Genomic DNA, 14,797 nt, shown 5'->3' on the forward strand with positions numbered 1-14,797 from the left:
TCTCGAGAAAACAAAACCGTTATTCCGAGATAACGACATAATTAATTCAGGATCTCGAGAAAACAACACAACAAATTCGAGATCTCGAGAAAACAAAACCGTTATTCCGAGATAACGACATAATTAATTCAGGATCTCGAGAAAACAACACAACTAATTCGAGATCTCGAGAAAACAAAACCGTTATTCCGAGATAACGACATAATTAATTCAGGATCTCGAGAAAACAACACAACAAATTTGAGATCTCGAGAAAACAAAACCGTTATTCCGAGATAACAACATAATTAATTCAGGATCTCGACACAACTAATTCGAGATCTCGAGAAAACAAAACCGTTATTTCGAGATCTCGAGAAAACAAAATAATTATTCCGTGATCTCGAGAAAACAAAAAAAGATTATATGAAGAGCCTCTTGCGGCTTCCATACATTTGGTCTCCCAGTAACTATGTTAAAAAATGCTCTGCATATGGATGTACAGAAATAAACCAGTGCATATATTAGGTAAGATCTGATACATTTTTATTATGCATGAAATATTACTATGGATTTGGTATGGAAATTATGGATTTCTTTACCAGGAGTGCAGGTGAGAGGGGTTGACATGTCTGAAGGCGCTTCGGGGCGGTGCCGGGTCGCCGGTCGGGTGTTCAGAAGACCGGCGGAGTTCAATCCGAATAATCCAGGGCGGATTTTGTCGCGTGCACCGGAAGGCGGAGAGGCGGATAAGAGCAGCGCGAGCTCCTGTCATGCTGAGCCGCAGTGGTTTGCGTTCACGGACGCGCACGGTTTACGCACTGAAGGAACGGAGAAAGTTTCATTCAAACCCTGGAGCCAAAAAAAAAAAAAAAAACTTTCAGCATGAAGCCGCACTGACAGCTGCCTCCACCGGAAACCACACCTTCAATACTCCAAGGAGGGGTTTGATCGCATCCCTTGCTTCATTCGGTATTAATTCTGGTCCTGTTTACTTTTTTTTTTTTTTGAGATATATTATTTTATATTCGGGATGTTGCAGTGACCATGGCTGCGCAAGTCGCATCAGTCCCGGCTGCATCTAATAACAAGAGCAAGACTTTATCTGGGGTTTTGGGACAAGATTTAAACTCTGGGAATAAACGACCAGGAGGACTCGGGGATGTGAGAAGCACTAATAATAATAATAATAATAATAATAATAATGTGGATCGGCGCTGTGATGACTCGAACCGAGCTGGTGGAAGCGTGACAACTTCGGTGTCTTCTTCTTCTTCTTCTTCTTCATCATCATCTTCATCATCATCATCATCATCATCAGTGTCGTCGAGCTCTCCTGGTGTAGAACCTGGTTTTGTGTCTAATCATAAACTAAAGCACGCACCGGGAGATCTCCAGTTTCCCCAGCGCACTGGTCACCACGGCAGCTCGGACAACCAGAGAGCAGCAGGCAGAGAGAGCGCTGGAGGAGGCAGCTGTGATCAACACATGTTGAGGAAAAGTGTGGAAGACCAGCAGCCTTGCAGAGCCGCTGAGCCCATGAGTAGCAGCAGGTACGAGCAAGGCACCTTGGCACCGCATCTCCAAGCCTCCCATGCCCAGGGCGCAGGAGGAGGAGGAGGAGGAGGTGGTGGTGGTGGTGGCAAAGCAGCAGTCTCTGATTTCAATCACTATTTCGGAAGTTCAAGATCAGGACCTTGCTTCGATCAGCACGGCGCACAGCAGGGCTTCGGCACTTTGATGTATCCGGCCACTTCGAATCATGTGGAAGCGTCTCCAAACTCGCACGAAGGGCATCAGAAGAGTCAATACGGCGCTTATCCGGGCTACGGGGCCGCAGGATACCCGAACCCGACCCCCGGGCAGGCCAAATGCGCTCCTGTAGGGTCCATGAACAACGCCGGAGGAGGGTTTGTACGTTTCCCGGGACAGAGTCAACATCCTTCTGGTGCGACACCCACCCTGAACCAGCTGCTCACTTCTCCGGGGCCCATGATGCGATACTATGAATACAGCAGCAGCGGCGGCAAAGATGCGGGCCCCCAGTACGGGTGTGGAGGGTCAGGGTGGCCAGGGCAGAGACCTCATCCAGGGGCCGCGAACAGCACTCAAAGCGCCAACCGGAACCAGGTAAACTCTCACTGTATACAGGATGTTGTTTGTTTGTTTGTTTGTTTGTTTGTTTGTTTCTCCATGTCTTAAACCTTCACCAGTACACAGGTTTCTTGTCCATCCATCCATCCATCCATCCATCCATCCATCCATCCATCCATCCATCCATCATCTGTAGCCGCTTATCCTGTTCTACAGGGTTGCAGGCAGGTTTCTTGTTTGTATAATAATTAGCCTACTGACAATGATTAATTTTCGAGTCCAGGCGTTCATTTTCCAAACATGTCAAAGGTGAAAGGTCACCTGCGGCAGTCCAGGGTGAATGGAATTAGCTCAAAGCTTATACCATGAATTCAGCTAAACGGATGCAGCAAATGTGGACACAGGAAGCACAAACATGGACATGACATAAAGTTAGACCAAGCAGCACAACCTCAGCCCAGTTATTATTATTATTATTATTATTATTATTATTATTATTATTAATAATAATAATAAATTTAATAATTCAGATAAAAATGAAAGGGGGGGGGCAAACAAACCCAACTAGTCTGCTTTGACATGTAACAAGTCAAGTCTTCCTATTATGCAACAGCATTCACTCATACATGAGGTCAAAGGTCAAGACTTGTAACACAAGGTGCAGAATTGTGCCTATAGGCTACTATTTGGTGTAAAATCATATTTTTATGATGCTTATATTCTTCCCCAGGGCTGTAAAAGCTCTGCTGGAGGCCTGATCCGGACTTGGATTCACATTCCATACCTTACTGTGTTTGGTTACACTGTATAATTACATACTGCAATTTATATTGCTGCTTATATGCCAATATGCTGCTTTTTAAAAGATTACACACATTATTTATTTATTTTTATTTTATTGATATGCTGTTGTGATCTGAGCCTTCAAACAGTGTTTCGTTGTATAGTAATGTGCAATGACTATAAATAATATATATATATAAATATATTGTGTGTGTGTGTGTGTGTGTGTGTGTGTGTGTGTACACATCTAGGTCTAATCCATAAACACATCTGGTCACACATCAGCGTCGGAGCATTTAAGATGTCTGCTAACGCTGCGCTACTTTTTACACAGCAACAATTTTTATGTGTTTCAGCACTTTAGAGGAAACTTTATTGCCTTGTGAAGGGAATAAAGTAATGAAGGCTAATGTTTATTTTTTTTTTTTTTTCCGAACCCAAAAGGCTTTTGAAAATTATCCTGATATTTAGTTATGTTCATTAAATATTGATACTTATCCATTAAAGGAGCTTCCAAGGCTTTATTGTGAAGCGCAAATAAATTTCTGTTGGCTATTCACCTGGACAGCGCTGTAAGAAATAACGCAGTCATTTCAGGATTGTAGCTCTAACGCTAGCTACGTTATAAAAGTTGATTCGACACTGCATTTTAATGTGTACCTATCATTTACGAGGCCTCATGTGTTTCCTAAGACGGTCCCTGAGTATTAGAGGATGTAATGAAAAGATTCTAATTAAATGGCATGTTAAGTGGCGTTTATTCTGTGATTTAGTGTTCAGGGTAAAGAAGTTGTCTTGTGTGTGTTTATACAAGACAGAAGTAATAATAGTTAAAGCTTGACTGATGTCACTTTAATTGCATGAAACCTTAAAACTAGTTACATGATCATTACATTGTAATTGCTGTAACAGTCTACTCGAACTGCTATTATCCTCTGATGGCTGTCATATAGGCAGGCCTGTGCACTTGCGCACTTGTTCGCTTCTGCCCTCCAGGCTTGGAGTATGAATAATGGAAGTAAAGCCAGGATGGGCGCTCTGCCAGCCCGCTGCTCTGAGTTCACATCAAATCTGACATGTGACTGGCTCGCTTTTTCCATACGGGTCGCATAGACGTATAAAAACTGCTGAGTGCTCTGTGTTTCAGCCGAACGTGCGTGCGTTTTCCACTCCTGTGCTTCTGTAATGACAGGACGATAAATATCCGCTTGTTGTTTATTACTTAAAGACCAAATTATGTGCGTGTGTGTGTACGTTTACTGATTGTGTTAGGGTTTTGTTAATTTTAGCGATATAGTTTTATTCACCAATCACCTTCTGACTTACATTACTCATAAATCATTTGCACACTGGAATAAATCTAATTGATCGATTTTGAAAGTAAGTCGGATTGAATTATTGTTAGAGTTTATATTTCCGAGCACGGTCTATAATTGGTCTGCTTGTTACATAGAAGCCTTGTTTATTTTTTTTAGCGATAAGCTATTATTCTTATTCTTTATAAATTAGTGCAGGACACAAAGATATGTAGATACTTGAAGCTGTGGGGAATTGTTCCTATTTTTTTGGCTGTTTCCAACACGAACCTGGACGGTCATCGACGTAAGCCTGTAAATATGTATGCCGTTATTTCACTCATGCTCATGTGAGGATGCTGTATTTCCCAAAACTGATGACTGTCACTTGCAGCAAGCTGGGCGACAGCACACCTCTAAAGGCGCTCTATCCTCTGTGTGTGTGTGTGTGTGTGTGTGTGTGTGTGTGTGTGTGTGTGTGTGTGTGTGTGTTGTTTACATTACTGGTTGTAGCAGTTTAGCTGATTAGGCAGTCTGAGTGAAATTTTAATTTGCTCCGTTGCTCGTGATAAGGGCTAGCAGTGTTTTCATCTTCCAGGATGAAACGCCAAATGCTGGAGTATAATTGGCAAATGGGTTCTCCCAGGATTGCCTTTTTTTTTTTTTTAAATATCAGCTAATTTTAATGTGCCATCAAAATTAAATAAACTCATTCAAGACATATTTTAGTTAAGCAAAAATATTGGGACAAAAAGATCCTTCGGAGCAGAATGAACACTTGCATTAACGTTTTCTCGCATGTATTGATTTTTCAATGATCTGTGGGTCACAGTGTGGAAAAAAATAGTAGATGTGATAGGACTGAAAACGAAGATGGTTAAAGGTCAATGATCAAAATTCTATTTATCTCATTTTATTCAATATCGGATTGCATTTTTGATCGCTATTTTGTCGCTGCTATAGCGAGTTATGAGTGTTTGAAATATGCTCTGTAACATATCAGTCCGTATGTCAAAGCTATGGCCGTAAACGAGATTCGCTGAGACCTGTGCGAGACATCGTAGGACAGAAGTAAAACGTACAGCGGAAATCAAAGTGACCGACATCTGCCAACGTTCCCTGTGTCCGAAATCGCTCACTCGTTCACTACTCCCTACTCCCTATATAGGGAATTACTATATAGAGGACTATATAGTGAGCTCATTGGTAAAATGAAAAAAAAAAAAAACGCTTTCGGATACTAGTCCATCGCGCTGGTATTTACATCATTACTGTCGCACAATTAAAACGTGCCAGATCAGTCGGCTGGTGGGTTTTCAAAATAATAAACACATGCATGTATTTTTGTGATAAATCCATATTATACTGAGCGCATTACTTTGTATTAATCAATACAAAGTACCTGCATCTTTCAGTTCTTTTTTAAATCGAGGCTGAATACTTTCTTCTTTGCCGCTGCCTTTTATTAAATCAAATTTGAGACTTTTAATTTGATTTCTTTCAGCGCGACCGCAATGCATGATGGGATATATTGCTTTGGTTAGTGACCATTGTTGTATACTATTTTTTATGATGCATTGTGGGATACTCTGAGTGCACTATATAGGGTGTAAATAATCCTCACTAAGGTTTCGGACAGCACTACAAAATGGCGTCCGCACTACTGTATATAGTGCCCTGTATTGTGAGTAGGGAGCAGAGGTGGAAAAACCCGGGTGCAGAAAGTAAAAACCCTGCCACATTTTTGCTCCAGCCAATTCAATGAACCAGCTGATCCTAATTACCACATCCCCTAAGCCAGGTTGATGAGCTAATTGGTGAAATCACCTGTGTTGAGAGCACAGGCAGAAGGAAAACCTAAGCAGGACTTTTACTTTGTCAATCCAGTTTTTCCACCTCTGGTAGGGAGCGATTTCGGACACAGGGGTTATCAAAAGACGCGCGCGCCCTCTTTCGAATGCTGATGTAATCAAGCCGGAAGTTTTGTTTGTTTTGATAGCAATCAGGAACGTTTGAAAAAAGTAGGCAGTAATCGTCATTTAAACTTGTTTTTGTGCAATATTTCGTTTGGAAAACAGTTTTCAAAATGGCGGCACTGACACCTGGCTGACACTTGACGTTTCGAAGTCTCGCACAAGTCTCGTAAAGATCGCGCGGATAAGCGACGCCTGCCGTGGACCAAACGCACTAAATTCAACACGGCTAAAAACCGGATAGGCCGCTAAGTATAATATTTAATTGCAATTCGTTGCCAATACGAGTCACGATATAAGGTTACTAAAGCCGAAAACGTGATTGAATAACACGTTAATTAAGAAATAAATCAAGTTTAAAAACTTCAGTTCTCCTTTAATTTAAAAATGATAGTTGTTTACTGTTCTTTTGGTGCAACTCTCTAAAATTGGGTGCAACCAATGGGCCTAACCAGGCATATAATACGCCATATGAACTCCATATGTTCCTGGAGACAGTGAGCGGAATCAGTGAAATCCTGTTGACTTGTTGCTCGTATTTTCCCACGAAGAGTGTGTTTTCCCAAAACAGTGTTTGTGAAGATTGAGTGAAATCGGAGCCTTGTGCATTTTGCAGAAATTTGGTTTTTGGTTGCCAATTTCAATTAGAGGCTTAGAGCTGTTACAAAGGTACCGCTTATTTATACAGACCATCCAGACACTTAATTCTCAGTGCTGTTGTTACAATATGAGAACAAATACACCTCCCGCTGTCAAAAGTGGATATAATAAGTAAGAGATAAAACATGACGGGTCATGCTGTTATAGGAATTACTTTACAGATGCCTCTCAGAACTTGATTATTTTCTTTTAACAGCACATCTCCTGATGTTTTAGTTTTTCGTTTCTTATATCACAACCCTCCAATTTGTCAACAATTGTCATTTAATTACTTATTTTCATTTAGTAATGAATGATGATTTGTTTAGAGGCTTAGAGTTGGCCTGCGTATAAACGTTACTGGTACTTTTATAAAGCTGTGAAGGACACAACCCAGTATGAATGGTTGACGCAATGGAGAATTATTCCTACATTTTATCCATTTTTATTCTATCCACATTCACTGGATATGAGCAATATGAGTGCGATCTGATTGGCTACTCTACTACTACGATATCAGCTCTTATCCTGTGAGTAGAGAAAAACAAAATGGCGGAGCGTGTTGCTGAACCAACCGAGGATGAAATAAAAACTCTACTCGAAAACAAAACCTCAAAAATACCAAAAAAGCAACAAAATATGGAATGAAAGTATTCAATGGTAAGAATGTATCTTTTTAAAAATGTATATTTTTCAAGAATTATTCTTATTATCGCATTTTTCACAAATTGCGCCTCTCATTTTGCCAATTTGTCTACATTCTAAGCAGAAATGATTTTGTCGGACGTTTTGTGTAAAGTTTTTATTGATCGAATTTGCAAAAATAAAAAGGCTCCGTTTCTCAAAATCCAATGAATGTGGATAGAATAAAACAGTTATTCCACTCAATCTCGTCGTACACGGCTGATAGCTGACTCGGCGTATATCAGCTCATGTACAACTCGATTTCGTGGAATAACATTACGCTACACGTCTGCTTCCAGAAAACTTCACCATGTGAATGATTGTCAGGGTTTTATTTGTTGTTGTTGAATAACAGCTTGTATTTCAATCCACTTATTATTAATCTTTGGTTAATTAGCTGTGCGATATTGTGATATAATGTGTCTTGATCTCAAAGTTGTATCAAAAGACACGGTTCTGACACATCGCAGGTATAGTGAAATATTTTTCGGACATTTTTACACCTTTTTTTTCTCAGCAACCACAAATCATAGCCACTTGGTAGCATATTTCAGCTTGGGGTTCTATATTGTGTATAAAGTTTTCAGGTCTGTCCCACATCGACTTCCTGTTTACTGACTGAATGTATTTATGAAAAATATAGCGTGGATTTACAAAATTTTCGTAACATTTTTCTCAGCAACTACAAAGCACAACTGCTTGATATATGGTACCGAGCTTCAGCTTGGGGTTCTATACCGTGTCTACCATTTTCAGGTCTGTCGCACATCGACCTCCTGTTTACTGACTGAATGTATTTAGAAAACATACAGTATAGCGTGGATTTACAAAATTTTCAAAACACTTTTCTCAGCAACTCCAAATCACAACTGCTTGATATTTGGTACTGAGCTTCAGCTTGGGGTTCTATACCGTGTAGACCATTTTCAGGTCTGTCGCACATCAACTTCCTGTTTACCGACTGAATGTATTTATGAAAAATATAGCGTGGATTTACAAAATTTTCGTAATATTTTTCTCAGCAACTACAAATAACAACTGCTTGATACTTGGTACCAAGCTTCAGCTTGGGGTTCTATACCGCGTATAACGTTTTCAGGTCTGTCCCACATCGACTCCCTGTTTACCGACTGAATGTACGGTATTTACGAAACATATAGCATGGATTTTGACGCTATTTCAAGAAGCAAAATGCAATTTCAAAATGACAGTTTACCAGGATGCTATTTGAAATCCCTGGGGAGAGACACGGCTCTTTACTTACTTGTTTCAGGGTTCATTATTTGTTGAAGTCAGCATTCATAAGAGGTGTCCTATTCCTTCAATCGCTTGTATTCTGATATAAACGAGAGCGGGGGGTACGTAAGTGAGCAGTAGCTCACGGTTGATCTTGTTAAAATAGTATTACAAACTGCTGATTTTCAAATTCGGTCGTGATTATTATTATTATTTATTTCATATATTTAATTTATTTAACATAGTAGATTTTTTAAAAAGAAACAATTTTTAGAGTAATTTATTTTTGCAAACATTTTTTATAATAAAAAAAAAACAGATGACACTTTTGCTGTCCGTTTATGAGCCATGATTCAACAGCATGATTCATATACCAGGATTCATACTGTGTATCATGGAAATGCCATCAAACATCGTGATATGATCTTCTCACCACATCACTCAGCCCTAAATGAGCTGTTCCTATAGAAAATACAACACTTGAACGAGTGCGTTAATAAATCTTGCAGCCGGTGCAACTGTCAGGAAAATAATTCAGCATTTTTCGCCCAATCAGAATCGAGAACTCGGTAGCACTGTGATATAAGAACGGAGCACGAAGCTGTTCAGTAAAACGTCTAAAAAAATCTAGTTTATCAGAGACAAATCAGTTAGAGTATACGGCTGAAATGAGCTGTGCGGTAGATTTATACGGCCCACCCAGATGCTGCCTGCCTTTTGCTCTGAATTGCTGTAAATTAACCCAGCTGTGTGAGCTGTGTGTGTTTCTTTGCTGGTTTTGTGGTAGCGTGCATGTTGTAACAGCTTGTTGGCAGGTTGTTTCAGAGAGCCGACAACTCGGCCGTGCTGAAAAACTGACTTTGGGGTGCTCTGATACTGTAAGGAAAACAAAGCTGTGTGTGTGAGTGTGTGAGTATGTGTCTGTGATTGTGTGTGTGTGTGTGTGTGTGTGTGGTTGAGCAGCTCTCCGGCCTGCATTGCCAGTGCTGTGCCTCTCTGGTTATTGCTCTCCACAGGGGTGTGAAGAGGGGCTGCTGAGTGCTGCTTCTGGGGAGCTGATGGCGGAGAGTAATGGAAGAAAGGCTCGTATTTGAACTCTGGAGGGCAGTCTCACTGGAAGACCTCACGCACCATAAAGTATTATCATTTATTTCACATCACATAACCAAAGTGCTGAATTCCTACATGTGTGAGAATAGCACGCGGTCTTCGATGTGTCATCGGAATGAGTGCAATAAAAGGTGTTTACAATAAACTGCATGAAATTGCTCGTGTGCATTTGGCCCGGTGCCAGTCCGAGCCTTCTTGGCTGAAGTCTTATCCTTCATTCATAGTGGCAGACTTTTTGCACGCCACGGTTCCTCTTTTAGCACCTTGATTGCAAAATGCCATTTGTGATAATAATAGTTGTTCCTGTTAAATGATTTATCTTCTATGTGTGTGTGTGTGTGTGTGTGTGTGTGTGTGTGTATATATATATATATATATATATATATATATATATATATATATATTAGTGCTGTCAAGCGATTAAAATATTTAATCGCGATTAATGTCGCGACTGTCATAGTTAGCTCGCGATTAATCGCAATTTAATCGCACATTTTTGTCACATGAAAAACCATTGTAATTCTCTTATCAGCATAAAAAAGTGAATGGGCTTGCTCACCGTTCGAACTACGGGGGTACTCGGGGGATCCGAGATCCCCTGAAACAGACATGAGATCCCTTGAAAACATGATTTGGGAAATGTTGGGGGGTCTCTAAAATATTGTCAAAATGATGTTTATTGACATAGCAATCGTGTGTAACGGGAAGCATTTGCATATCCGAAGTGAGCGCGCGATGGAGATCCGCGCTCTGAGACAAGCGCAAGCACCCCCCCAGGGAATAAAGGGACCCCCCGAAAATATCGGCATAGTTCGAACACTGGTTGTACCAATGTTTTTTTTTTTTTTTTAATTGCAGAGCATAACACGTCTTGTCACAGCCACTGCAAAGTGGGGCTGGAGCCACCGATGGGAAAACGAAACCTAAGCCGAGCACCGTGGCTCTTCGGGGGAGGGCAGAGAACTCTGGCTGTGCGGGGCGTGGCATCATGTCACAGAGCGTTAATCTCGCGATAAAAAAATTATCGTCGTTAAAATTGAATCAAGTTAACGCGTTAATAACGCGACATTTTTGACAGCACTAATATATATATATATATATATATATATATATATATATATATATATATATATATATATATAAAAGAGAGAGAGTCCTGTGCAAAAGTCTTAGGCACATGGAAAGAAATGCCGTCAACCAAAAATGACTTTAAAAATAATGAAATTAAATATTTCAACATAAAAAATACTATGCACAGTAATCAGTAAGCCATTATAAATGAAACAAAGTCAATATTTGGTGTGAGACGACCCTTCGCTTTAAAAAAAATCGTAGTCTCGGGTACAACGAGTGCAGTTTTATAAGGAAATGAGCTGTAGGTTTTACTGAGCATCTTACAGAACCAGCCAGAGTGACACAGTTCTTCTGGACACTTTGACTATCACACTCGCTTCTTCATTTTGCACCAAAAAAAAGTAGCCTTCATTATATTTTCTTTTTTAAAGGAGAACTGAAGTCATTTTAAAACTTGCTTTATTTCTTAATTAACCTGTTATTCAATTACGTTTTCGGTTTTAGTAACCTTATATCGTGACTCGTATTGGCGACTAATTGCAGTTAAATATTATACTTATCGGCCTATTCGGTTTTTAGCCGTGTTGAATTTAGTTCGTTTGGTCCACGACAGGCGTCGCTTATCCGCGCGATCTTCACGAGACTTGTGCGAGACTTCGAAACGTCAAGTGTCAGCCAGGTGTCAGCGCCGCCATTTTGAAAACTGTTTTCCAAATGAAATATTGCACAAAAACGAGTTTAAATGACGATTACTGCCGACTTTTTTCAAACTTTCCTGATTGCGATTAAAACAAACAACTTCCGGCTTGATTACATCAGCATTCGAAAGAGGGCGGGTGCGTCTTTTGACAACCCCCCCGTGTCCGAAATCGCTCCCTACTCACTATACAGGGCACTATATAGTGCGGACGCCATTTTGTAGTGCTGTCCAAAACCTTAGTGAGGATTATTTACACCCTATATAGTGCACTCAAAGTATCCCACAATGCATCACAAAAAGTAGTGTACAATGATGGTCACTAACCAAAGCAATATATTCCATCATGCATTGCGGTCGTGCTGAAAGAAATCAAATTAAAAGTCTCAAATTTGATTTAATAAAAGGCAGCGGCAAAGAAGAAAGTATTCAGCCTTGATTTAAAAAATAAATAAAAAGATGCAGGTACTTTGTATTGGTTAATGTGGGAAATACGCTCAGTATAATATGGATTTATCACAAAAATACATGCATGTGTTTATTATTTTGAAAACCCACCGGCTGACTGATCTGGCACATTTTAATTGTGTGACAGAATAGTGTCCGAAAGTGTTTTTTTTTTTTTTTCATTTTACCAATGAGCTCACTATATAGTCCTCTATATATAGTAATTCCTTATATAGGGAGTAGGAAGTAAGGTATTAGGCAGAGACCCGTCCACCCGTAAATTTGACGGGCAATTGCCGATTTCAACGGGCAAGTATACACACAGACGGATACTGAAACGGACGATAATGCCGAAAATTTTCGCACATGAATACTCCCACATGTCATCCGATAAATCCAGTTATGTTCCGCCCACACACGGGCTGGCCATCGGGAGTAGCGGGAGTTTTCCCGGTGGGCTGGTGGTTCAGCGTGGGCCGGCGGAGAAAAAAAAAAAAAAACAGTTGCGCGCTGGCCTTTAATATGATAAGCAATGTTAACAGTTTCTTTAACAAACTGTTAACATTGCTTATTACAGTTGCGCGCTGGCCTTTAATATGATAAGCAATGTTAACAGTTTGTTAAAGAAACTGTTAACATTGCTTATCATATTAAAGGCCAGCGCGCAACTGTTTTTTTTTTTTTTTTTTTTTCTCCGCTGGCCCACACTGAACCACCGGCCTACTGGGAAAACTCCCGCTACTCCCGATGGCCAGTCCGTGTGTGGTTCCGCCATCATTTACAAATCGTAAGAAACACAGTTTAATACGAAAAATACTGAAAACTTGAAATGAAAAATCAGAATATTTCATCGTTTCCGCCATTTTGGCCCGCACTGAATCTTGTAACATGCGGACTGAATAAATCGCGAATTCTGATTGGTCGAAAATTGCCAAACACCCTGCGTTGTAGTTTCCTCTTTCTTGGCGGGAGAACCGCATTTTTTTTTGCTGACTCACTCTTCTGGATCAAGATGAATCCCAACAAACGCCCCAAATTGAATGTGACAAAAACTGATTCGTTTTTCCACAAAAAGACAGAAAAGGTATGTGTGATACATTGATTAACAAGGGGGTTTCATTGGGGTATGGTAAAATAGAATACTGTTGGTTTTTTTTTTTTATTAAATACTGTAACTAGATCAAAAGATTATATACAATTCATTGTTGTTTATTTTCTTTTCACTTTTGTTACCAAATCAAACACCATACATACATCTGATACATTCAGGAGTGAAACTGAAAAAAATACAAAGTAAAAATATGCAATATTTCTGATCAAAAATTACACGCCATTTCACCCTGAAAATGTCCTAGAATGCAGGAAATGAAGTCTAAATTTCAAAAATTTTCTGGGGGGGCATGCCCCCAGACCCCCCTAGAGGGACTTCGCGCCTGCGGCGCTCGTCTTCGCACCTGCGGCGCTTATCAGGATTATATAAAATATTATTTTTGACTGGTAAATTTCTTTTTCTGCCTAATACCCTAGTAGGAAGTAGTGAACGAGTGAGCGATTTCGGACACGGAGCATTGGCAGATATTGGTCACTTTGATTTCCACTGTACATTTTACTTCCGTCCTACGACGTCTCGCACAGGTCTCAACGAATCTCGTTTACGGCCGTTGCTTTGACATACGGACTGATATATTACAGAGCATATTTCAAACGCTCATAACTTGCTCTAGCAGTGACAAAATAGCGATCAAAAATGCATTCTGATATTTAATAAAATGAGATCAATAGAATTTTGATTATAAAACAATTGCTTTCAGTTCTCCTTTAATCTGAAAAGTGGTCTCTTATGGAATATGCTGCTCAGATACTTTTTTTTTTTCCCTGTAACGTTTAATTTTGTGCTGGAAAATGAAATGAGTGTTTGGAGGTCGAAAATGTTTTTGTAATGTTTTGACTCGATGATTTAGAAGTCATAAAATAGAAATCAATCACAAAGTTTATATGGAAAAAAAAATATGGGGCCTTTTGCACACTTTTGCCCAGTGCTGTATACATGGCACACTTCTGCCTCAAACACATTTATATCAAGCTTCTAGTAAAATTTGTGTCAATGTTTTAACAGCGCAGACCAAACTAAAGCAAAATAAAAACAATAATGAAGGTTTGGAACTCAAGTGTTTTGATAATGCAGAAGTCATAAAATAGAAATCAATAACAAAGTTTGCATGAAAAAAAAAAACAATAGGGTGCCTAAGACTTTTTTGCACAGTACTGTACTTTATATCTCCTGTTTATTTATCACTAATAATAATAATAATGGCGGCACGGTGGTGTAGTGGTTAGCGCTGTCGCCTCACAGCAAGAAGGTCCTGGGTTCGAGCCCCGGGGCCGGCGAGGGCCTTTCTGTGTGGAGTTTGCATGTTCTCCCCGTGTCCGGGTGGGTTTCCTCCGGGTGCTCCGGTTTCCCCCACAGTCCAAAGACATGCAGGTTAGGTTAACTGGTGACTCTAAATTGAGCGTAGGTGTGAATGTGAGTGTGAATGGTTGTCTGTGTCTATGTGTCAGCCCTGTGATGACCTGGCGACTTGTCCAGGGTGTACCCCGCCTTTCGCCTGTAGTCAGCTGGGATAGGCTCCAGCTTGCCTGCGACCCTGTAGAAGGATAAAGCGGCTAGAGATAATGAGATGAGAATAATAATAATAATAATAATGGAGCGGCAGCTACAGTTATTGACACCTTAACAATCTTTTGGCCGTTGCAAAAGTAGAAAATACTTTTAATATGTAAATTGT

At 40.1% G+C, this 14,797-nt stretch overlaps 1 protein-coding gene across 1 annotated transcript in view; it reads left to right on the forward strand.

Moving 5' to 3' along the window:
• Positions 1 to 1,026: 1,026 nt before the first annotated feature.
• The window catches only part of LOC132894622 (AT-rich interactive domain-containing protein 1B-like), a 657,256-nt gene continuing 643,485 nt past the window's right edge, over positions 1,027 to 14,797 (forward strand). Inside the window, exon 1 of the mRNA XM_060934699.1 lies at positions 1,027 to 2,109. Coding sequence (XP_060790682.1) covers positions 1,027 to 2,109 — 1,083 coding nt within the window. The remainder of the gene's footprint in view (positions 2,110 to 14,797) is intronic.

Source organism: Neoarius graeffei, chromosome 11, assembly GCF_027579695.1.
Source record: "Neoarius graeffei isolate fNeoGra1 chromosome 11, fNeoGra1.pri, whole genome shotgun sequence".
Lineage (NCBI taxonomy): Eukaryota > Metazoa > Chordata > Actinopteri > Siluriformes > Ariidae > Neoarius > Neoarius graeffei.